The sequence below is a fragment of the Idiotropiscis lumnitzeri genome, chromosome 1, assembly GCF_059441095.1.
Source record: "Idiotropiscis lumnitzeri isolate Australia: NSW breed Sydney's pygmy pipehorse chromosome 1, RoL_Ilum_1.0, whole genome shotgun sequence".
NCBI lineage: Eukaryota > Metazoa > Chordata > Actinopteri > Syngnathiformes > Syngnathidae > Idiotropiscis > Idiotropiscis lumnitzeri.
The window spans coordinates 20822981-20845902 of record NC_142391.1 but is presented as its reverse complement, the minus strand read 5'-3'; the positions used below and the strand labels follow the sequence as shown (position 1 = coordinate 20845902).

The 22922-nt window shown below is 40.3% G+C and overlaps 1 protein-coding gene across 1 annotated transcript; it reads right to left on the bottom strand.

Annotated features, from left to right (window-relative positions):
• On the bottom strand, positions 1-20334 carry scarb2a (scavenger receptor class B, member 2a). The gene is made up of 13 exons (XM_088287637.1): positions 19755-20334; positions 12966-13123; positions 12738-12885; positions 11694-11888; positions 10645-10736; positions 9720-9839; positions 9368-9546; positions 7531-7649; positions 6992-7065; positions 6851-6902; positions 6615-6767; positions 5132-5179; positions 1-3300 (listed from the first exon to the last, which is right to left on the bottom strand). The coding sequence occupies exons 1-13, from the start codon at positions 19875-19877 to the stop codon at positions 3169-3171; spliced, it is 1593 nt and encodes a 530-aa protein (XP_088143763.1). The 5' UTR covers positions 19878-20334; the 3' UTR covers positions 1-3168.
• Between the last annotated feature and the right edge of the window lie 2588 nt (positions 20335-22922).

Here is a 22922-nt window from a genome sequence, read left to right as displayed (position 1 = left end):
TACTTGACAGCAAGCTTTATTTTCTTGAAAATACACTAGAAATGTTTACAAAAGCACTGTAAGAAAGGTGTGCGCAGTGGAAATTATCAAAACAAAAACAAAAAAAATAGTACTTGGATTTTCTTTTTTTTTTGCACCTCTCATGATGGGGGGGGGGGGATTGTCCTTCGGAAAGCAAAAACAACAACCATCAAAACAGAGCGATGACGCCGTCGTCTGTAACGGAAAGAGAGAAAGGGGCGCAAACTGAAACATGCCCAAGCCCCCCACCCTGAGTAGGTTGGTGGCACAACTGCTGGTCCCTGAAGAGTGAGGAAGAGGAGGAGGAGGGGGAGGGGGGGCGTCATTCATCTTATTCATCACATCAAGATAATCAGCCTGGCCATCAAAGCCCTCCAGTTTGACAATGTTAGCATGCCAAGTTAGCTTTGGCTACGTCTTTTTGTCACTTTTTTTGTTTCAACTTAGAAAAAAACAAAATAAAACAAATCTACAAAAAATAATGGACAATTCCAGGGGGAAAAAAACCCAAAACAAACAAATACACGGCCCTGTTACAAAAACCCATTCATTTGTACACACAACTCCATATTGCTTTTTTTTTTTTTTTTCATAATAGTAATAATAATAATAATACTGAGATTCAATGCCAAAGTGTTCCTTTTCCAGCCTTGGTGTCAAGAAGGCACAGCAGCGAATACGGTGGCACAGGGGGAAAAAAAATAAAAACATTTAAAATCCATACGTTAGGCGGTATCGGTTTGCGGCACAAGGAACTAAGCAGGGATGTCTTTGGTCACAGGTCGTGGGGGGTCAAAAGGTACGTTTGCATCGGGAAAGGGGCCAAAAATATAAAAACGGTGGAATTAACTGATCCAACAAAAGCAGAAAAGATTGTTTGAAATCTACAAAATTGTTCCACTTTTTACATCATCTACAATTCTCTCTTCCAAATGGTTGAGGTTTTTTGCCCTCCCCCCCCGCCTCCCACTGTTTCCAAACAATGGCAAGCGGGATATTCCCAACTATATTCTCTTTTTGTCGCTAGACTGCAATGGCAACAAAATAACAACTCCGGCCCATAACGGAGTGAAATGAACTGGACCACTTAACACTGATTGGCAGAAAATATTAATAAAGTTTGGCAGGGGACAGTGAGCATTCATTTCATGTTTCTTGTTGTGGAAGGCCCAAATTAACTAAAGCGTCCCACTCTTTAGAACCGTTCTGTTGGATTTCCAGGCAAATGGGGATCAAAGACAGGTTAAAAGGCACACAAATTCTGCCAAGTTGTTCGTGTTTTTTTTTTAATTTTTTTTATAAATAATCACTCCCATTGGAAAAGGTAGCCAAAATATCCCAATGCCTGACTCGGATATATTCTTTACGTAGCTGAACTGATGTAGAAGACACGTGCCGTAGCAAAGTCAACTGGACCACTTAACATACACTCATGAATCACAAGAAAAAAAAAAAAAAAGTTAGGTTTAGTACAGCTTTTTTTTTTTGCGGTTCCATTGTTCAAAGTTCCAAAGTATGTTATGCGTCATTAGGTTGCCAGATGTAGACAAAAATTGTCACTTCCATATTGCGATGACATTTTGTAGCAATTATAACTGAAGATAACGGTTAGGAAATCGCTGGATGCAGACAAAATTGTCCCCTTTCTTTCAGTGTAATTTTAGGACCTTCACAAAAGGATACAACTTTTTGCAAGCACTTCCTGTGCTGGATGTAGACAACAAAAAAATTGTGTTGTGGGCTGATAGATTTGTACAAAATCTTCCCTTTCCTGTCTCAAAATGTTTTTTGAAAGCTTGGCATAGGAGCAAAATGTTGATAATTTAACTAAACGACTAATGCTAAATAGCAACCGTTTTAAAATACAGCAGCAATGGGCGACAACATTTTTCATATGGCCGTTTTGTCACAATCTGAACCCCACCAAACCAGTGGAAACTTTTCACGGATCATAAGGAGGCAAAAACAGAACACCACAGTGTTTTTCTTGTTCAATGTGTGGCATAAATGTAACTTTTTCCCCCTGTTTTTTAAGGTCACAAACAAAAAAAGGCTGACTAGAATGGCAACGTAAAGACTCATCCACAGGTTAATGGCCACATCCGGGCAGCAAAGACACAAAAGAAAGTTTGGAAATGTTGTGTACAGGCGGACCTCCAGCTGAACAAGTCACAAAAAAAAAACAAAAAAAAAAAAACAAAAGCAGCCAGGGCACATTTTCCAGGCAAAAATTGTGGGTGGGGTTTTTGTAGTTGTGTTCTTTTGAAATGGTAAGACAACGAGTGATTCAAGTGCTGCATTCTGCACAGTAACACTGACAGTGTCTTTCGACTTGACGAAAATCAAGAGTAGACCAGGTTGGCTCGCCCAGGACCGCACGTGGTCCCATTTGTGCTTGAGTAACAGTGTAGACGTGAGAACCGTCATGGTGGTAAGGCAGAGAAAGCGAGCTCGAGTCTCCTTCACAAGTTCCGTGTGTGTGTACGTGTGTTTTCCCCCCAACTGAAAGAAGACAAAAAGGAAAAAAAAAGCTTTGACAAACTCCAAATGGGAAATAAACGGAGCAGCTAGGAAATGCGTCTAGTGTTAAGAGGAGGGGAAAAAAGTGGCGCAAACACACTTTCACAACCAGCTAGTGTGTCAAACAAAAGGGAAAAATACAAAATTGTTTGGCTCAGTCTTGGTGTGTGTGTTTTCTTTTTTTTTTTTTTTACGCGAATACTTTTGTTACGGTGACGAGGTGGTTCCCACTAGTGGGACGGTGCATCCGTGTGGGAATGACGACCATTTTTGGGCACGGGGGGCTGGAAAACAACACCTGGTGGAGTCCTTCATCTTTGGAGTCAACCAGGAGAGGAACAGGGAGCCTCCCCTGGTTGACTCAGGCTCGGCATTTTGGCGTGGGTGGATTAGATAGTCCCAAGAGGGCTCGGGGGAGTTGCCACCCCACCGATACGTGAACCCACCCACTTCCCCTCAGCCGCCGTGGAAATACAACCTCCCCGCTGTGCGCTGCTCCCTCAGCCCCCTTCCTGAGCTCCAGGCTTGGGATGGCAAGAGAGAGGGGTGAGAGGAGTGTTGGGGGGGAGGGGGGGGCGTTTGGAGGGGTAATTGGGGACGGGGGGAGGGTAATCAGGTGATCCCGGATCAACACTTCTGGGCCTCCACTGGAGACATGGCGATGTAGGAACCGTTCTTCATTGGCTGGCCGGCGGGAGCCTCGGGCGACTCGTCAGTCTTGTCGCTGACCTGCGTGTACGCAGTCTCATCTTTGGCCGTCTGGAATCGACCGATCGGGAGGGGGCAAGAAAAAAAAAAAGAAAAAAATCAAGATTAGTGCCAGATGGTTAAGCTGTGTCGCTATCCAATAAATAGAAAAAGCACGTATCGACAATGAGAGCGTGAGCAAGCTGTGTTTGGAGTTAGTGGTGCGATTTTTTCTAAATTTGACTTTTTATTTATTTATTTATTTTTTATTTATATATATATATTTTTTTTTTTTTACATTGTTACGCACAGCAAGTTGACAACCACAACAATGACATCATCGATAAATGGACGTTGGGAGGACTATCATCAACTTAGTGTCAAGTCACACACACCAAAAAAATGAGGTGATTCAAACCGTACTGAAGACGAACCCCAGAATTTCATGTCAATCGGTGGGGGCACTTTTACCCTCGGAAATGTTAAATTTCTGGCAAAATAGCCAACTTCTTGGGGAAGTAAACATCCACCCATCCATTCATTAGCTGTTCCAAAGACGAACAACCATCCGCTCTCAAACTCACACCAAGTGGCAATTGAGAGTGTTGGATCAACTGGCCTTGCATGTTTTGGGATGGGCCATTGTGGTTGGAAGAAGCCATTTTGGGCCAATTTCTGAGAATTTGCCAAAATGAGCGCCAACTGGATGCAGGCTTGTGTAACGCTAAATAGTCAAAGTCGCTATCTAATCAAATCAATATTGGAGGTGCGAGGAGCGTTCACTGCTGTGTGCAGCTTCCATTTTTGGTGTTATCGGCTAAAAACGACATTTGGCGATACGTGCTTATTGTTGGACAGCGACCACTTGAAGCATCACACACATTCAAAATGAGTTTTTGAAATGTTGACAGTGAAACATCCTCGTAATACCGTATTTCCTCATTTAGTGACCATTAATTGTATTTGCGGAGAGAACACCAGGCATCCGGCGGGCTAAGGTGTTTATTCTGAGGGAATAAACGCTTAGGAATACTGAATCTTGTTAAAAATCCGCCACATAAAACAATTTGATATTAAACTTTTGAAAATTATTCTAATAAACGTTTTTATTTTCAGGCCTTGATCAAGATGCACAAGCTGCCTTGCATTTAAAAAATTGTGGTAAAAGTGATGTGCATGCAGTTCAAATCTTTCTCGGCTGAACATCATGGAGGTGTTCCATTCAGGTTTCAAGATGATGCATAGCACAGAGTCAGCCTTGTTAACGACTTTGCAATGACATCCGCCTGACAAATGACACTGGAAACTATGTGTCTGTTTTTTTTGTGCGTGTCTGATACGGTGGATCACAGAATTCTGTTGGCTCGTTTGCAGCATCAGGCGAACTTGGGTCTTAAACTGGACAGCGTTGTTAACTTGGACCAGCAAATTGGTGCGGTTGTCAAATCCAGCTTTTTTCATCTTAGGCAATGACCTCCCACTAAACGTTAAGCTTACCATCGTTAAAACTTGTCTAAAAACTCTTTATTCTTTGACTTTTAACCGAGCATGCTTCTGGTTTCACTGAGTTTGTGCTTTTTAATGTCCTCATTATTAATTTGTTTTATTGTTGTCTGACTTACTTTTGCCCAATGTACTGCACTTTGTATTTATAAAACACTTTAAGAGAACCACCGCTGAATACAGTTGAGTTGAGGAAATACGGTAAATATGGAGCACTTGGGACAAAAGTAAAAACCGGACAAAATGTACGTAACTGGAGGAACTAAGACAAATACACTGTGTGAATAAACAATCAAGACCCAAATCGGAATGAAAAATGATATTCAAGAGGTCAACAAAATGCAAAAACATGAAAGAACAGCAAACAAGGCAACAAAAATGAAAAAAAAAGAAGACTTACAGCAAAAGAATGAAAAGCCTCAGTAAAATCAATGCGTTTTACTTCGTTCTAAAACAGAAAAAGGGAAAAAGGGGCAGGGTTACAGAAAATTTAAACAACAGTGTTAATACAACAACAAAAATGCTTCACATGGCAATTAAGCATCCTCAACATTTTCCGATATGCTAAGATAAGCTAGCAGACCCACATCGGGAGAACAATTTTCAATAAATATAACATTGGTGTCGTTTTGGTTAGCTTAGCATGCTTAGCTTTCCAATAATGACGAACAACACAACAAAAATGCAATTGTTAGTGCGGGTGAATGGAGATCATCTTTTTGTCAACCAAAAACAAGCAGGCCACCGAGACGCTACAATAATATGAAGTGTTCTCAACTGTTTTTAAAAAAAATGTGATTGCTGCTTCTTAAAAATGCAAATGTGACTTTGGAGCCAAGTGTACGTCACTTATTCTGGTCTTCTATCAAAAATGAAAAGCGCTAGGCTAATTAGCAAGTATTCTTAACCGAGTATTTTAAACACAGCATACGGTTCCTTTGCTGAAATGTTACCTTAAAAGTGCAACTGTGACTTCAGAACAAATGTTGGCCATATTTTGGTGCAAGGCAAATAATCGGCTGACGGCCTATCGTGTCTAAAACCGTCACTCATTTTCTCCCCATTTGTGCTTCAATTGATCGTTAACTAAAAGGCGACAGTGGGCCATTACTTTTGCTAGCTTCGCTATGCCAAAAAGTTTTAAGAGAAAGGTGAATTGCAACTTTTCAGTAACCTTGGCACAGTTGTTTTGTTAACAGTTGTTATGCTATTAGCATGCTAATAAAGCATTTACTCAACTAAAATGGTCTCGTTAAGCACGAGCTACTTAAAAATACAATTATGAATTAGGAGTTGAGTGTAAGTACTCATTTTTGTTAAGATAGAAAATTGCTAGCCGTTTCAGGTGCCAGGCTAATAGCGTAGCCTGCTAACAATGAACATTCTTAAGTCATTTTCCCCCATTTTTGTACAGAATTAAAGGAGAAAAGTTAAAAAAGTTACCTGTGTTTTTAAATTGTGACTTTTCAGGTACTAAAGTCGATGTCACCTGAGCTAGCACGGCTGTTTTGCAACAGTTGTCGTGTTAATAGCATACCCATGAAGTTTTCTCAACCAAATCAGCGAGTTAAAGCACCGTTTTGCCACCGAACAAAAATACAGCCTTTCACCAAAAGATGCAGTTAAAAAAAAACAAAAAACAAAAACTCAAACAGAGATATAGAATTGGGGAAAAGAATTGGTCAAGCTGGTTTTGCTGTTAAGGCTGCATGCATTGTGTTTGTTAAAAAGTGGCAGGTTTGGGGCTTAAAACCTTCCACACAGTCTAAATCTAGCATTTCTTTTAGCATAACAACAATCCAAATTTAGGGGTGATGTGAGCTAACACATTACTGGATTAATATTGCTACAGAGTTAATCTTAAAGCCATACGGGGGACTCACCTTCTTCTGGCGGTTTCGGCAGAACAGGACCACCAGGACCAGCAGCAAGATGAGGCCCATGCCCACGATGAGCAAGGGGAAGTTCGAGACCAGAGTAACGATAAGCAGCAGCGTCCTCATCTGGGCGGCAGAGTCGTCATCAACCGTCGCTGTCTACCGGGGGAACAAAGTGCACATTTTGGATGTTGCGGTTCAAATTTGACACCACCTTGTGTTTCGGCGGCGGTCAGTCTCACCTCATTGACGTACATGATGGGGAAAATGGTCTCGTTGAGGAACTTGGTGTCACTGTGAGACAGGAGGTGACAAATTAGCAAGGATGTAAAATGGAGCCAAGGTAAAAAAAATAAAAAAAAAAGTTTACAAAATGGACTAACGGGAAGCCTGTCACTCTCTTCAGGATGACGTTGAGCTGAGCGCGCTTGCAGGCCCGAATGGGAACACCTGTGGTCTGTAAACACAATACACAACATTTAGAAAAAAAAAAAAAAAAGGGAACAATTAGGTTAATGTGTTACTGCAGCTATATTACTAGCATGCTAACAGCTCTTTCTCTAATATCAGCGTGTTAACAAAAAGCTGCTTACATAACCATTTCAAACTCAAAATTGAGCTGTCCAAGTATGTTTTTTCCCCCAGCACAGAATTAGAGGACAAATATTGACTGATAGATGACCCAGGAGGATTAGCAAATAATTTATTTTGCAAAGTAGCTGTGGAGAAGAACTAAATTTTTGTGACTTTTCCGCGTTGGCAACAAAGTACAATTTTTCCCCTAACAGCAGAGAGTCAGTGAATTTGTTAACTTAAAACAAAGCTAAATGTTTCCTTTCAGGTGCTGGCCTAAGAGCCTCGCTTGCCTAAACTGAAACGTATGCCGTAGGATTGCAATTGTAGGTTCTAAAACGATCCATACCGGTTGCAGGTCAAGGTAGGTCTCGTGCTCCTCCTTGTTTGGATTGAGGCCTTCAATGGCGTTGATGTACTTTGGGTCGGCCTGATAGAAGTGCGGAAAAGACACCACAATGGGGGCACCTTGAAGGCACAAAAGTAACACAAACAAGTCACTTGCCGCTCTTAAACTCCACAAGGTAGATAAGAAGAAACGTGAGATAAATTCTGTGTTTGTGTACCTATGATTGATGTACAGCTATAGATAGCGCTGGCATGCGTTTTAATGACATGTTGACATGGGTAACACAAACATCCAGAGTCCACAATGGAAACACTGATTCTTATATGCAGAGATTAGAAAATACCCTTTACCCTAAAAACACTTGACACTCCTAACACGCTCAAAAAGAAACACATCTCACCACAAGGCAAAAAAAAGATTAAGTGGGACAAAGCCATATGCAAGGAGTTGTAACCTCGGCAACAAAGCCAATAGCCACAAACGGAAAAAATTGGTTAGCCAACCAAAACAGACATTTTACCCAGCAGGTCACAAAAGAACTGGGAACGACAACCGAAGAACTGCAGGCCTCACTCACTGACTTGGACAAATATTTTGTCGACTGATGAGACAAAAGCTGTTACATAGATTTCATTATCTAAAAATAACACTGTATTGGATAAAAACAAAAAAAAAACCATCCAGTTAATGGCACTGGTGGCAGTGCGATGGCACGGGGATGCTTTGCATCTTCAGCACCTGGACGACTTTCGGTGATTAATGCAACAGCAAGTTCAGTTGTCCACCTGAAAATCCACCAGGCGACTGGCTGACCATAAAAAGGAGACGCATAAAAGAAGGGAAAATAAATTTGTTCTACATCAATGAAAAAGACTTACTCGCGGTTATCGCAAACATTTCATTTCAGTATGCCAAGCGTGTCTCAACCAATTATTAGATGAAAGGAGCAATCAGTTTTTCACACAGGGCCTGGTGTTTTATCCGTTTTCCCTCAACTAAAATATGAATCATTTCGAAAGCAACATTTTATATCGAATTGGATTGTCTTTCTGATTAGGAACATTTCAGTGTGAAAGCACGAGTTCATCCAATACGCTAATCTCGGCAGCACAAGTGTCTGATAAGGAGGATGAACGGTTGAAGGAATGCAAACACCAGAGTCCAGAGGTGAGCGTGTGGCAGTGTTTGTCGGGGATGCTCCTCATGCTCTTATCACAGCAATGACTCTCCACTCAACACAGACAAATACTCCAATCATTGCGACACGCGCACTTGGCACTGTTAATTATTCAACCGCACGGTCAAAAATCTAGCAGGAAATGCCCGAGAGGATCATTTCAGGTTGATGGGCTGCGCGCAAACGTTACGTCCTTTTAAAGAACTTGAGTGTCGACATTACAAATATATTTCCCAGAAGGCGGCAGTCCGAATCAGGTGTTGAAATTCATTCACTGCTCAAATGAGAACTGTAGCGAGTTCAATGTAAACGCTGAATTAATGGCTTAACATCAAAGCTAAGTGTCCACATTAAAAGGAATGCGTCCATTTGATTGATGGCAACAGATCCAAATCAAATTCAGCGTTAAACTATTTTTGCGCCAATTTCACTTCACTACAAAACGCACTAACTTGCTTTACTTCACAGTAAGTTTGCTTTAAGCGTGGATAATGAACAACCTGTCTGGAGCTAATGATTGACAATGAAGGTATATTTCCAAGTATGATTGACCTCCATTAATTGTTTTGCTGACAGTATGGCCTTCACTTTGCAATTACTTTGCCTTATTGAGGTCGACAACATCAATTGTTGGTCTTTCAAATTTCTCTCTTAGCTTACCTTGTCGACAAACGCTGACTTTGAGCACGCCGGTGCCCAGACAGTGCCCGGCAGGCACGCAGAAGCCCTCATTGGCCGGGTTGTTCTCGGGGCTCATGAGCACGTCTTCGGGTGGCGCGAAGCGGTACGCCTGGATGCCTTTCACCTGCACGTCCTTCACGTAGGCCAGATGGATGGACCTGCGAGAAACAAGCATCACGCTCAGTTTGGGAATCTGGCTGACACAAACTCCTTATCAGCCCATGAAATAGTCCTCATCTGCTATTAATGATCACGCCCCTCCCCCGAACCCACTTCCATCTATTTTGGTTCTTTGACGGTAAACAAGGACATGATATTGGAGCGAGCATACCTGCAGAGATCGGCAGCAAAGATGTAGAGCAGCTCGTTCCTACTGATGAGAGGATGGAAGACGGCGCCGTCCGTGCCGTTGATCATGTTGCTCTGGTTGGACGACCAAAATGTCATCTCCCTAGTCACAAAGAGAAAAACAAAAACAGCGAGTTCACGTCTTGATTGGACACCAAACTTCGCCCGTTTGCTCTTATTCTGCTTTAATGAGTCACGTGACAACAGAGCGAGGAACATTTAAAATGACATTTTTCAGTCAGATTGACGCGAGCAGGTCAGAATGAGTGCGGTTATCACTGCAAATTGCGGCGATTGCAATGTATAATGCTGATTCATTGCTTTACGACGCTGTTACTTTGTCGTAGTGAAACAAGTGACAGCATGAAATTGCAAATCAGACTGATCCAAGCTGTTCAAATCCATTTGACTCCAATTCCAATGTAGAATGTAAATTATGTGCTTTACTTTGACTGCACTTTGTTTTAAGGCGGTGTCACCATTAAAAGGTTTAAGTCAGCGTCTCTGGTGCAATAACAATAAGAACCTATTATGCGGTGTGTTTTTATTAACTTTTTTGCTGTAAAACCCCTCTCTACACCTCAGGAAATGGGACAAGGGGAAGATCGATTCCATACTTGATGTTTTGGCACTTTCTCAAATCTAGTGACCTGGATCTATTCAAAGTACAAAGTCGCACTGGATAGCCAAACATTCATTTTGCAATCATGCTCCACTTAAAATCCGGGGAGCAAAGGCTTTCCCCCTTCTGGATCCAATTCAAAAGTTGTGTAACAGAGCATATACTGAGATTCTCTCACTTAGTTTGACTGTGGAAATAAGGAGGAATATTTAAGTAAAAAAAAAAAAATAAATAAAACCCTGATATAAATAATGAATAAGATGGGGGGGGAAAAAAAGGTGTTTACCTGAGTCCGTTCCACGTGTCAATTTTGCCGTAGTCCATGTAGTCCTGCTCACCCGTGTTGAACACAAACTCCCCTTCATGAGTTCCGTTTTTCTGCCAAAACGAGACGGGAGAGAGACAGGTTGAGACATGAAGCACATGCTTGCGAGCCACTGAGTCAGAACACGTTTGCGTCCCGATGCGTTAATGAGCGGCGTAAAGAAACGCCGCTTTGTGTTTGGCTGACACGACCCACTCGGAGGGCACAATGAGCCTCAAACGGCGCACTCATAATTAGAGATTGGGAGGGGAAATACAGCGATTGTCAGTTGATTTTTTTTTTTGTGGGCGGGGGGGCGCTGTAACATTGGGACTGACACTGATCACATTAAAATCTGTGGCAATAATTATCATTTGCACCCTCAAATTCACAAAATTCTGATTGATAAAAAAATAAGAAACAATGACAAACATTTGCTTCAACCGAAGGTTTGCAGGGGGTCAACTCTAGTCCCATTTCTATGAATGTCCTAAAAGTGTTCACATTTTCCATTGATCACTTTTCAACATTCCCAGGAGATTACAATGTCCAACAGGTGACGCTTGTTTTTTAGAAAAGGCCCGCACGCTACTTTTGGGGGCGACCATGTTGGTGACACCCGCCTGGTAGTGGCCAATATGTCTGCTCTAGTCCAACTTTGTTTTTATGTGTTTTACAACAACAAGCAGAATAAGCAAAAAAAAAACAAAAAAAAAACATTTTAGCTTGCAACACAAAGCTAAAAAAAATAAATAAAATAATCAACCAAGAAACAACTCATTACTTGGAAAAAATGTTAAGTTGGGGCACTTCGAAGCCACGGTACCACTGAATTTGCATACAAGCCATGAAAACATCACTTTGACAAAATAAGTCTCATTATTGCCTGCATGGATGGTCGGCTTTATACCCAGTCTGCTTGACCGAGTCATCCAACTAAGAGGCTCATGAAAGCATCCCACCACAACATTGCAGTTGTGCCACGCACTAACAAGAAGTCAGTGAATCACAAGTGAACTCACGACATTTACCTTCCACATGAGCCCAAAGTACTCGTCCACATCCGGCTTCATGGAGTGGACCTTGGTGAGGATGGGGTCCTTGAAGCCCCACAGGTACTCGTGCACCGTGCGCGTGGTGAACAACTCGGCCCCCAGGCTTTTGATGTACATGGAGATGATGCTGCGCAGGAAGAACGAGTACGAGTTCAACTCGTTCATCACCACCTGGGCGGACACACGAGGAAGAAGGAGGGTGGGAGTGTCAGGCATCCTTTTTTAATAAAATAAAAAAAAGAAATAATTTATGATAATTAAAAAAAAATAATAAAATAAAATGTATATATATATATATATATATATATATATATATATATATATATATATATATATATATATATATATATATCTTTACCCTACATTTTAAAAATATATTTTAATAAAACCTTAATTTTTTAAAAATAATATTAAACATGTGAAATTAAATAACGTTCCACTTAATAAAAATCTATGAACATTTTCAATTTGGTATTATTGAGAAATAGCTAAAAAAATATTTACCACTACGTTATAAAACATTTAATGAAAACTTCAACAAATACTTTTTAATTTCTAAAATGTGAATGAGAAAATTATAGAGTTTCATTTAAAAACATGTTCTACTTTTTAAAATCAGCTGTATAATATTTAATATTGCATATTTGTGAATTGTGATATTTACATACAGTTGCACATTAAAAATGTTTTTTTAATATTTAAAACGCGATATAAATTTTATACTGTCAAACTTTTGAAAAAAAATCTCACTTTAAAATTGATAGATAATATTTTAATTATCATTTACAAATACTTTTACTGTTCATTAATATTTGCATTCATAAATATATTCAACCTCACCTTCAAAGTAAACATTAAATGTAATGACTATATTGCATGAAATTAAATTTTGAAAATATTTTCCACTCTACATTTTGAAGCCGCGTACCCACTTAAACTCTAAAACAACGATATAATTGTTCTATTCAGCAACAATGTCGTCCAGAACAGTAACGCTAAACGGACGGTTGACGGCCTTACCACTAAGGGGATGTTGATTGTCCTGAGGATGTCCACTTGGGGGTCTCCCACCGACTTCTCCCGCATGAACACGAACGTTTTGGGGTTGAGGGCGTACACTTTGGTGCCGTTCTCCAGGAAGGTGACGTTCTCCCTGGGCCGGTACTCCCTGGGGCGGGAAACAGCAGGTCACGTTCAGACGCCATTTGGAGAGTCAGAGGTCCGGTGGGGGTCCGGACGTTCTATTACCTGTAGGTGTAGGGTCCAATCTGCTGGACGGATGCCCTGCCGCCCGCTAGGAACACTTCCGGGTTGGTGACGTTGAAGAAGTAGTACTCCATGTAGACGGGCGGAGGAGGGTTCTTCCACGACTCGAACATCTGACTCTTCTCCGTCAACGTTATTTCCTAAACACAAAAGAAATACTTAATACAGAGCTGCCACCACAAACTAACACTAGGGTTGGAAATGTGGAAAAATAGACTTGGATTTGGATATTGTCTGCCCGTTGTGGTGCATTTCGGTTGTGATGTTTGGGCTGACACCAGTTTTATTTTGGTAGGTTTCTATTTCCTGCTTTGGTCGGCTTCATAGGACACTCAGCCGGCCAACTTTTTGTGAACAAAGGATGTCGATGTGGACCTTGTCTAGTTTTGGTTATCCAAATGGGACTCGCAGCCGGCAGCTTTTTGATATTTGGTGCCATTACCTTCTTTAGTTTGCCAAGTTTCTACTTCCTGTTTTTGTCCCCATTCCCTAAGGCTTGATAGGGATGACACACACTTGTTTTCATAGTTATTAGAAGAGTACAGTAGTTTATTTGGTTCCTAATTGACACTAATCTCTGCTCTTTCTGCAATAAACTGGGTTCATTTGAGGGCACTCACAAGATGGAGACTGTATATGTGCAACCAAGCAAGCTCGGACACGAACCTTAACAAGACCAGCAAGTCTGTAAATGTTGGCGTGGTTGATGAAGTTAACATGTCATATGGGTTGGCCTTTTTGTCCTGTGTTATTGCATTGAAAAAAACCAAAAAAAACCCCAATAAGAACCCACCGAGAGTACAAAGTACAGATATAAGTTTTCAAATGTATGGTGATATGTCACCCGAAAAATAAATACTAAAGTACAGATACCTGGAAGAAAATGCTCAGGTATAGTAAAGTATATGCACTTATTTCCCACCACTGATCTACAAAGACTAAAAAAGAAAAAAGTTATTATTAGGCACATGGATGTAATTGATAACACTTCCTCTTGTTTCCAGTTTGCTGGGGAACCTCCGTCCGCTTCACGTTGACCGTTGAGGCCGTATATTTAGATAGAAGCTGTACATTCTCTCTCTCAAGCACTCGCGTTATGCTTGAGGCGCGGCCGCCGCTTCCTTTCAAGTGACGTTCCGACCTTGACAGATGTTTATGGCAGGCATGGAAATTTATTGGCACGGTGACATCTTCGCCACAAACAAAGGCAACTAAAATATCCAGGAAGGGTTGCTTGTGTTCCTCAATGGGTTCCCCCCCCCTCCACATTTCATACCATAGACGAGCTCAGTTTTGCTTTTCTGTGGGTCAAGACACTTGCAAACACGCTATATAGAGGCTTCCAAAAAGTCTTTTTTTTCTATCTAGAAATGATTGCATTTTCTCTGGAAAAATACAAAATATTCCTAAAAGATTACAACTTTTTCCACATAATACTGTATTAAACTTTTATTTGTCCATAAAGGATACAAGTAAGTTATTAAAAAAAAAACCATGAATTTGGCTTAAGAAATATGACAATTTAAAAAAAAAAAACAAGAAAAAAAATTAAACTTCCTACCCTCCAAAGATTAACTTTATTTCCGGAAAAGTTATGACAACTTTTTTTTCGGGTAATGTTATACCCCATGTATACAGACAAAATAGTTTTCTTCCCAATAAAAACACTTTTTTGTGCTTTAAAAATAAGATGATGATTAAAGTGACAACATTATCCTCCTCAATCTTTGTTTTTCCTCAAACACATTTTTTCCTAAAAAAAAAAAAAATTTTCTTTAACTTTCCCCCAGACAAAGTTACGACTTTTTTTTGTGTGTGAAAATGTCTAAAAAAAACATCTATGAAGAAATACAACTTTTATCTAAAAACAAAAATACAACTTGTTTCTGAAAAATATACAAATTTATAATACATTTCAATTTTCCTTTGAAATGTAAACTTTTGTTCCTCCCACATATACAATAAAAACTTACTGTAATGCTGGAAAAAATTAATGATTTCCCCCTCAGACATACAACTTTATTTGCTCCCTTTCTTATGTGCTCAAGATTTCTTTCCCCCGCAAAAAGTTCCCATTTACTTCACGTGATGTTTCGTTAGATTGTGACTTTTTCCCCCCCAGATAGGTAACAAATATCTGCTACCGTCGCAAGCCGTAATGAGGAACTTGGTGCGTTTTGAAGTCTGCCACCACCCCACATTTTCACATAAGAGCTGAAGTGAAACCAGAATAATGTCACGCACTTTTAAAAATAAGTTCTTACTTTTATGGAAAAAAACAACAAAAAAAAAAAAAAAAAAAAAGATCAGCTGTTATAACAGTAACAAGCATGAATCCTTGGATCTTTCCAAGGTTTCTTTTGGACAGCCAGCGTTTATCAGCAGGGAGGGCATCACTAGCGCCAACAGAAACAGCGCAGGGATACGAGTCGAGGTTGATGAGGACCGGTCCTTCACCGGCCGTGACCATAGCTGATGAGAAAACTATGTGAAAAGACACCAGGCCGAACGAACCCAGCGTGACTCGCACTTCAAACACTTTCAATCTGTAAGCCTTCATTTGCTCAGTGTTTGCTGTTTCCTGGTTCAAGCAGAGAAAAGAAAAAGGAAAAAAAAATATCAAGCCCTCAGGGGTTAAAGAAGGCAAAAAATTCCTCACATGATTTACAGTATTGCTTCCTTCCACGCCCTAGAGCAAGGATTCTCAAACTTTTTGGTCCGGGGACCCTTGAAAGGGGAGAACTGTTCTGTGAGGATTCTTCACTCTTCCTTAATTTAAACTTTTTGTCGTTTATAAACCTTGAGTTCGAAATCAAAACTTTAACTGAATAATCGCAGCGAATGTTCAACAAAACTGTGTGCTGCGAAATGTCACAGGAGTTCAAAAAAAGTTTCTTTTTTGGCAAAAAAAAAAAAAAGTTGAGTCAGAAAAAAAAAAATGCAATGTCATGAAAATAAAGGTGCACATCTTTGCAAAATGACACTTCTTTTGTCAGGAATTATTGTCCAAAAAAAGGTTCTTTTTTCCAAGATAATCCTAATTTATTGTGGATTGTTATAAATTTAAAATTACTTCATTTAATGAGTGAATTTCCAAATTACAACTTTATTTCCACTTATTTACACCTAAAGTATTTGCTCTAGATTTTTTTTTTTTTCTTATGACTTTAGCTCAAAGAAATTATGCAAGAATGTCAGAATGTCGTTTAAGCAACCTAGCAATCAGATCACAGCTTCTATTTGGCCTAAAAAGACAAGTAGAAGTAATTATGTTTTATTGACATTTTGTTTTCCACATCGTTAGCCTGACGATGCAATTGCAGAAGTCTTTATTTATTTTTATGTTTTCGCAACAAACTGGAAGTTTTAGTTGCTTTAATTCAACCTATGTGGATTACGATGACCTGGATGACTAAAAATCTATACTGACAAATATTTCATTATTAGACATATATTCCAATTTTACTAAAATATTTTGGTAACAGAATAAATGATATCATAATTTATTGTATATCATTTTGCATCGCACTCTGGTTAGCCTGTCCTGAACTCCAAACTTGCGATTTGGCTTGTTTTTTCTTCCTTGAGGCATTTGAGGGCGAGCTGTTCCCGCCGCTAAGCAACTCCTCATTTGGAGATTCTCAATGGGGAAAATTAATTTACACCAAGAAGCAGAGCGAAGCCGGCTGGCTGGCTGGCTTCCTTCCTAAGTAGTCCAGATGAGTTGGCATGGCGCCCCCGAAAAAGCTCGCCGCTGATTCGTGTCAGCAAGAGGAATGCCAACAATTCCAAAATGGTCAAAGGCAGAGATGGGTGCGCCAGGGTGCGATATATAGCGTGTCAGCTGCTGCCCCCAATTAAGCTGCTGAATCGCTACTGGACCAACTTAAACCGCCCACTTGCTATGTTGTGTAGTGTGAAAGTTTTAACGTTGAGAAATATATACGCATGTGTAAAATTGAATAAAGAAGAATGGATGAACATATTTCCCTTGACTTATATTTGCTTTTTTTCCTTATTTTTATTATCCAAACTTTAGTCTAATATTTGATCTTAAATATTGTCTTACCATTAAACAGCGGTGCATACATTTGTTAATTCTTTTGTCTTAATGATTAAACAGCCCACCTCATGTGGTGTGCTAGAGTTAGCAAGCCAGCTAGGTAGTTTTCTAGCTAGCTAGCAGACTAGCTAAGCAGATATTTTTGATCATTAGTTTTTAATTTATACACATGCATGGCGTATACTAGTGATAGACTGATACGCTTTTTTCGGGGCCAATACCGATACCGATTATTATTAGTCATGGAGGCTGATTACCAATGTCATTTGAAGCCGATATTAATTTCTAGAAAAAAAATGGGTAACATGGTGTCAAGATTTGGACAAATAAAACCTCCAAAACCTGACTTAGTTTAAATGCTGTAAGCACATGTTTAATAAACAACTTTAGTAATTTAAGCGTTATAGCTTTTTGAGATCTGTGTCTAGTGTGTGTAATCTCGTTGCACGCTTGAGTACAATGACAATAAAGGGATTTCTGATTCTGAACCAATCAGATGGTGCTGTGGGCGGGCCAATCTGCTTCTGCAGGCAAGGCCACAAGCACGGCACAGAGAGATAAAAGAGTGCTACAATGAGCCAAAATAAAGCAGCTTTTAATTTATCTGCCTCGAAAGTTTAAAAAATAAACAAATTAAAAAATAAATAAATAAAAGGCCGATGCCGATTATCAGTCTATCTCTAGCGTATACGTAACTTTTCATGCAGATTAAACATCTAGCCTCATGTTGGTCTATATGTTTGGCCTCCTTTTTTTTTTTTTTTTATTCAACTAAATTAAGATGAACTTCTTCATTTGGACATTTTTTTTAATTGTATTTCCTTCTTTTTAATAATTAGCATTCATACATGGCAAAGACATGAGTTGTACTAAAACAGTGACAAAGGTGTTCCTGTGTCGTCATTTTCTGTTCGATCCACATATATATACACAAGCGTGAACAAGCCTTTGAAGCTAACAAGCTAGCTACTCCAACAGCTGGGAATGACAAAGTAGCGTAAAGAGTGGCTGCTCGCCATATGAAAGTCACAACACGACTCAGCATAAACAAGAATAGACAAAGCATGTAGGTAAGCAACTTCCACCTGTGGACTCCCTTCCCCCAGCCTCCATCACAACATACACACACACACGCACACGCACATGCACACAAAAGGGCACAAAAGAAAAATAAACTACTCGAGCCCCCAGATGACTTTGGGCGAAAGGCAAACTGGTCACCAGTCAGTCGCAGGGAACATATTGATAGGCAAGCACTCACACTTACCTTCTTCACACAGTCACTGAGTGGGGAACTAAATCGACACTTCCTGAACTAGTCCAGCCAATGCACATCTACCCAATTAGGGATGGTTCAGTTTCACAAAACAGAACATTTCCCACCATGAGGCAATTTGGTTGTGTGTGAATATTGGAAGATAACGTGGTTAAACTACATATTTAGCGCATTTTTTGGCGGCTGGATCCATATATTTCACATACCAGGCAGATTTAACGATAATTGAAATACAAAGAAAAGAAAAAGGCGAGAAGATTTTTTCTTGTCATTTTTTACAGTTTGAGTTTTCAACTTTGATCTGCACACTAGGAGACATATTGCCAATGAATGAATGACACGCAATCAAAAAGGCTTTGTGGGCAATTACATGGGCTCCCTAAGATTGCAAATCTCACTTCTGGGGTACTTGATACCTTCAAAAATTGAATTTCTTTTGAGGGGTATATGTCTAGAGATATATAATCACTTTAAGGAAAACATTAATATCATGTGTACAATTTTTAAAATACTTAAATATGATCAAAGGAAGAAATTAATATGGCAAGCAGAAATTCTGTCCAAAATCTTAAAATATATTTCTAAAATTGAGTTCATTTGCCTGGCAAGACAACAGGACATATGTACTGTGCATAAAGTAAAGTAAACAAATTAACAAAAAAGAAAACCGATGAATGACAAAAAGAGAAAAAAAGAAGAAAAAAAAAGAGACGTGACATTCACTTTGGGGCCCACGCCCCTCACATTGAGACTCTCTGTGGGGAACTGGTCAATGGGGTTGATATCAAGTCATCCAATGATGTGTCATAGAAATACAAATAAAAAAAATACATCAAAAGGTTAAAAGCATTTTATCCTAATTTGCAAAACATTATTTTCTTGCACACTCCAGCATGCCTGTAACCATTGTGAAGATAAGTGCCTTAGATAATGGATAAGATTTTTACTGAGTCAATTTGACCTGCGATCCAACAAGAGAAATGCACTGTACATGAATGAATGAATGAATGAATTAAAAAGGCTAGATGACCTGCCACCAACTTTGGGGCCCTGTCCCTAAAGTTGGGATCCTCTGCTTCAAACTGAGACATTTACATCGTGGGAACAAACCAGTACTCATATTTTCCCCATAAAAAAGGTACAAATAGACATGCAACTGCAACTAGTACCGATGGAGGGACAGAAACGGAAAATCAGCATTGTGGACCTCTTGGGCAACAATGGGTACATTTTAGTTCCTTGTAGATGCGGAAGGTTTTAAGAGCATTAACGTTGCAGAGAAGTGGTGTGAATGGAACGTCAGGGTCATAGTATGGGGGAATGTGTCAGTGGGTCATGCGTGCTGCATCAGCCAGTCTGAGTCCATGTGGAATGCTTTAGTGGAGCATTTTAAAGGCATTTGGACCAGAAAAAAAGGTCAAAGCGAGCTCACCTTTTTCAAGCGGTTGTGTATGGTGGTCTGGAAGACTTGAGCCACCACCAGGGCGATCCCCACGATGAGGAGGTGAGCGCACACGATGCCGGTAGCGTAAATGGCACACGACCTCCGGGTCATGGTGACAAAAAAAAAACGTCGCAAAAAATGTAGAAAAATTGAGCTTTTTCGGGGGGCAAGGGCGTCCCTGAAGAGAGAGAGAGGTGCGCTCGACAAGTCTGCGCGGGTCTACTTTTTTTCCGCTTCCCTCCTCGTTCTTCTTCCGACTGTTTCTGTGGACGGCTCCGTGGGGAAGCTGGCGATTTTAGCTGGGTGAAGTGTGTTTTTGAAGCGGCTTGATGACGAGGAGGAGCCGTACTTCCCTGCCCCTCTTGGTTCCTCTCTCGTCAGGAATGAAGCTGGTGAGGCGGAGCACCGCCTTTTTGGAGGCTGAGCTAGGCGGTGGCGTCTCGTAGTGAAACACACACACACACTACGTCTACTATTTAAAAGGGATGCTACTCGTCTTTGACGAACTTCTCACAACTGGCTCCACTACAACCAAATAGCACGTCTCCCTCTCCGGCTTTAATCCGTTTATTATACTCCCTTAGACAAGTTTTAACCATTTCCGGTTCATTTTTTGAAATCTTCATTGGTCCGTTAGTTAGCATCTGTGAATGAAAGCCGCGTGGTGCTGGTGACGAGCGACATGGTTGCGTAACGTGACTTTAACTGATTTGTTGAAGTGTAGGTTTCAAACACTTTGCTTTCAACTTACCTAAATTCTTAATATGCTGCTTTTATGACTTATTTTTAAAGAATAAAGTTCCCTCATGTGTGGCACTCGGTCGTGACGTCATACGCCGGGTACTCTCGCCCACCCTTCCGCTCCCCCTTTCACGCTTGTGTCAAACTCGGCCTCCCATTGGTCAGCGCCCGCCCGGACCACCGTCTCGACACCAGCCCCTACGCTCGCTGATTGGTTAGAAGCCGGTGGGCACGATGTCGAATTTGATCGACTGATTTCGGGGCGGGGTTGATATTTAAAGGGGAAGCCCACAGCTAGGGATCTGACAGTGAGCGTGTGATGAGCGGCAAGCAGGATGCGATTAGGCCGGCATCCGAAGCTGCAGTTTGGTCAATACTTGGGAGAAGACTAATGCACCAAATACACGTTTGGGAATATTAAACATATTTCCCCCAGTAAACAGTGTACATGTATTTGACTGGATTCGAACTAATCTTGGAATTAGGATGAAATGTGGTACCAGAAATTAAAAGTTTAATTCATTCCTTAACTCAAATTACTTACGGGATATAAATCAAGTTTGCGATTGAAAGTTTTGTATTTTTAATTAAGAAATATATCACTGTACCCTATCAATACATAATGTAGAGAATGTAATACCATACAGGTTTGTATAAAGTGTAACAATACATACTGTAGAGTTCCTGTGTTGAATGTGTGCATTTAAGGGGAGAGGCCTAGTGAGTGATGTCTCGCCTTGAATTGGAATAGATTTTCTAAATGACGTTAACGGTTTAGACATGAATGAATGACTGAGGTCCTCAAAACATTAAAGAAATGCTCCTTGAGCATAAAACCAGTTGGCTTCTGAGATCAGCAGACTGGCGTTAATTCATGGAGCCCTGACTTCAAAGCAAACATTGCGCATCAGCATTTAAGCTGTTGTGTTGAAAGGTTTAAAGTTTAAACATATTTAGGTGCAGATTAGCAAATTTGCCTTCCTATTTGAATGACGTTACGCAGAGCGTTATATTCATTTTAGAATTTATTTTATTATGTATTTTTGTCATATATTTCTTTGACTGCATGTTTGTCACCCTTGTTTGTGGTGTTTGTATGTTCTGAGTTACTAAATCATATTTTTAAAAATAAAGTATATGTACTGCTACTTTTGCGAGGATCATCCTTTTTTTTCTGTGTCCTCTGCGTGCCTGTCGAAAACGTCATGTCAATAATGTTCCGTTGTTTTGGGAATCAGACTGGTTCAGGGTCGGAGGGAAAACATGGAAATGTGTTTCACATTATATACATACGTACAATTTTGCAGCCCTTGTGAACCACGGCATTGTTGCAAGTTCAGCAGAAGAAACGTTTGACGTTCCTTCTTGGGGAATAGCTGGAAGTGATGTAGGAGCTGCCGCGCCAACGTGACTGTAATACAGTTTTTTAATTGTATTTTTTTTAATTAGCGAATCAAAATATGCAAATAGAATAAACAGGGGTAAAAAAACACAGGCAAAGAAAAATATTTGAGAAATATGTGATTAAAGCGTGACGTCATCAGCAGGCGCGCAGTCACCGAAGGACCCCGAACACAACGCAATGGCAGCTTACAACCAGGGCACGTCTGCAACGGGCACAGCTTCTTTGAAATGGCATGTAACTTGTTTTTTTTATCACACTGTTCCTTTAATCAAAGTGTAAAACCAATCATAATTGTGCCAAACAGACGATAAATCACGTGATGTTTACATTGAAATGTGCGTCACGCCACTGTTGTGATGGATGAATGGCAGAACGGAATAGATCACTTCACATGTAAACAGCTGACCGGAGAGATTCAACTGGATTGACAAAAAAAAGGGCTGCTTGGAAACGCAACTATTATGATTTTCATTGTCACTGATTTCATTGCAGATTTTGTGCAAGTTAGCAAGACTTTCTTGACGTTTTATGGAAGGATGCGACAAGGGCCAGGGTACACCCAGTTCAATATAGGTGCGGATCCAGGAACCAGGTTTCCATTTTGGTGGACATTACGTTCTCATTAATGTTTGTTAGCAATGAAGCCGAACTTGAGTGACGGTTTGTGGAAGGAAGTGACACCGGCCGGCTAAGGTGCAACTTTTTAAATTTAGTTGCGGCTCGAGGAAATGCTTTTTTTTCGTTTTGGTTCTTATTTTGGTTGACATTGCCATCAACGTTTGTTAGCAGGACGACACAAATGTGAAGGATGCGACGCGGGCCAAAGTGCAACCAGTTAAAATTGGGTGCAGAACCAGGAAATGGTTTTTCCTTTTGTTTTGTTTTTGGACATTATGTTCTCTTTGCTGATTGTTGGCCATTCAGCAAGACTTTAGTGACGTTTTTGTGGAAGGATGCGCCACAGGCCAAAGTACAACTGGTTCGATTTAGGTGCGGAACAAGGAAATTGC